Raw genomic sequence first — 1248 nt, 5'->3', positions numbered from 1 at the left:
CGGACAGCCGAGTTTCGGTTTCTGCTCCAGTCCCGTCTGCCTTCCTCTCTCAGATGCTCCTGAACGGAAACTCTGGGACCGGGACACGGAAATCTCAAACTGCTTGATCACCTCCTGGTCACTGTCGGAAGACGTGGAGAGCTCTTCTTCATCTCCAGAGCTGTTGACTGGGAGCAAACGAGACCCGTGAGTCCCCTGCGTGGCCCGTGTGCCCCACTCAGAGAGGGACAGTCAAGGAAACAGAAGAGAGAAGAACATGGACAATTCGCCTGGGTCCAGGCCTACTCCAACTGGATGGAAAACATTTGCGGCACTTTTGAAATGCAAATTTGGGTCCAAAGGGATGAAACAAGAAGAGAAAGCTCAGGAAGGTAATTAGAAATACAGTATATGGCTCCACCCAGGAGAAATCACTGGGGAACCGGTCAGTCTCCTACCGTGCTCTCCAGCCCTGGTGCTGAGCTACAGCCCTGCTGACCGCTCAGGTCACACTGCTCTGGTCCTAACAGAATGGAGGACATTCTAGCCAGACATACATGTGCAGATCTCAGCAGTGTCCCTGGGATATACACTCCTCCTCCACTCGCATTTATTAAAACTCACAGAGTCAAGTCCTGCTTCAGAGAAGAGAGATTTGCAATTAAGCTTTTCCAAAAATTTCCTAGTTTTGAAGGCAGACTTGTTCTGTGTATTTTCACAAGTTTATACTAGTGATTTTCTGAATATTTCTCAGCATCAACCACCCAACTCAAATGCCCTTTAAGTCACTGGGATGTATTTGATGCTGACGAGATGATATCGTGAGATACACATAACAAGTAAAACACTAACTTCAGAGAACAAGCTAACATCTGTGTATCCATCATCTCCCCTCGCTGACGTTTCTTCATTCAGCACAAATCCCTAACACAGGATCATACAGTTCTAGTAATGGCAGTCCTCAGATGAGATCCTAACACACAGTCATACAGTTCTATTAAGGGCAGGCCTCAGATGAGATCCTAACACACGATCACACAGTTCTATTCATGGCAGTCCTCAGATGAGATCCTGACACAGGATCATACAGTTCTATTCACGGCAGTCCTCAGATCAGATCCTAACAGAGTATCTTACAGTTCTATTCACAGCAGTCCTCAGATGAGATCCTAACACACGATCACACAGTTCTATTAACTGTAGTCCTCAGATGAGATCCTAACACACAATCATACAGTTCTATTCACGGCAGTCCTCAGATGAGATCCT

At 46.6% G+C, this 1248-nt stretch overlaps 1 protein-coding gene across 1 annotated transcript in view; it reads right to left on the bottom strand.

Annotated features, from left to right (window-relative positions):
- SYT16 (synaptotagmin 16) overlaps nucleotides 1–1248 on the bottom strand; it is a 135611-nt gene that overhangs the window by 32474 nt on the left and 101889 nt on the right. Inside the window, exon 2 of the mRNA XM_012807974.1 lies at nucleotides 6–167. Coding sequence (XP_012663428.1) covers nucleotides 6–167 — 162 coding nt within the window. The remainder of the gene's footprint in view (nucleotides 1–5; nucleotides 168–1248) is intronic.

Source organism: Otolemur garnettii, unplaced genomic scaffold (assembly GCF_000181295.1).
Source record: "Otolemur garnettii isolate 467f Iridium unplaced genomic scaffold, OtoGar3 scaffold00081, whole genome shotgun sequence".
In the NCBI taxonomy this organism is placed as follows: domain Eukaryota; kingdom Metazoa; phylum Chordata; class Mammalia; order Primates; family Galagidae; genus Otolemur; species Otolemur garnettii.
The sequence above is the reverse complement of the archived record's forward strand: the minus strand, read 5'-3'. Positions and strand labels throughout refer to the sequence as shown.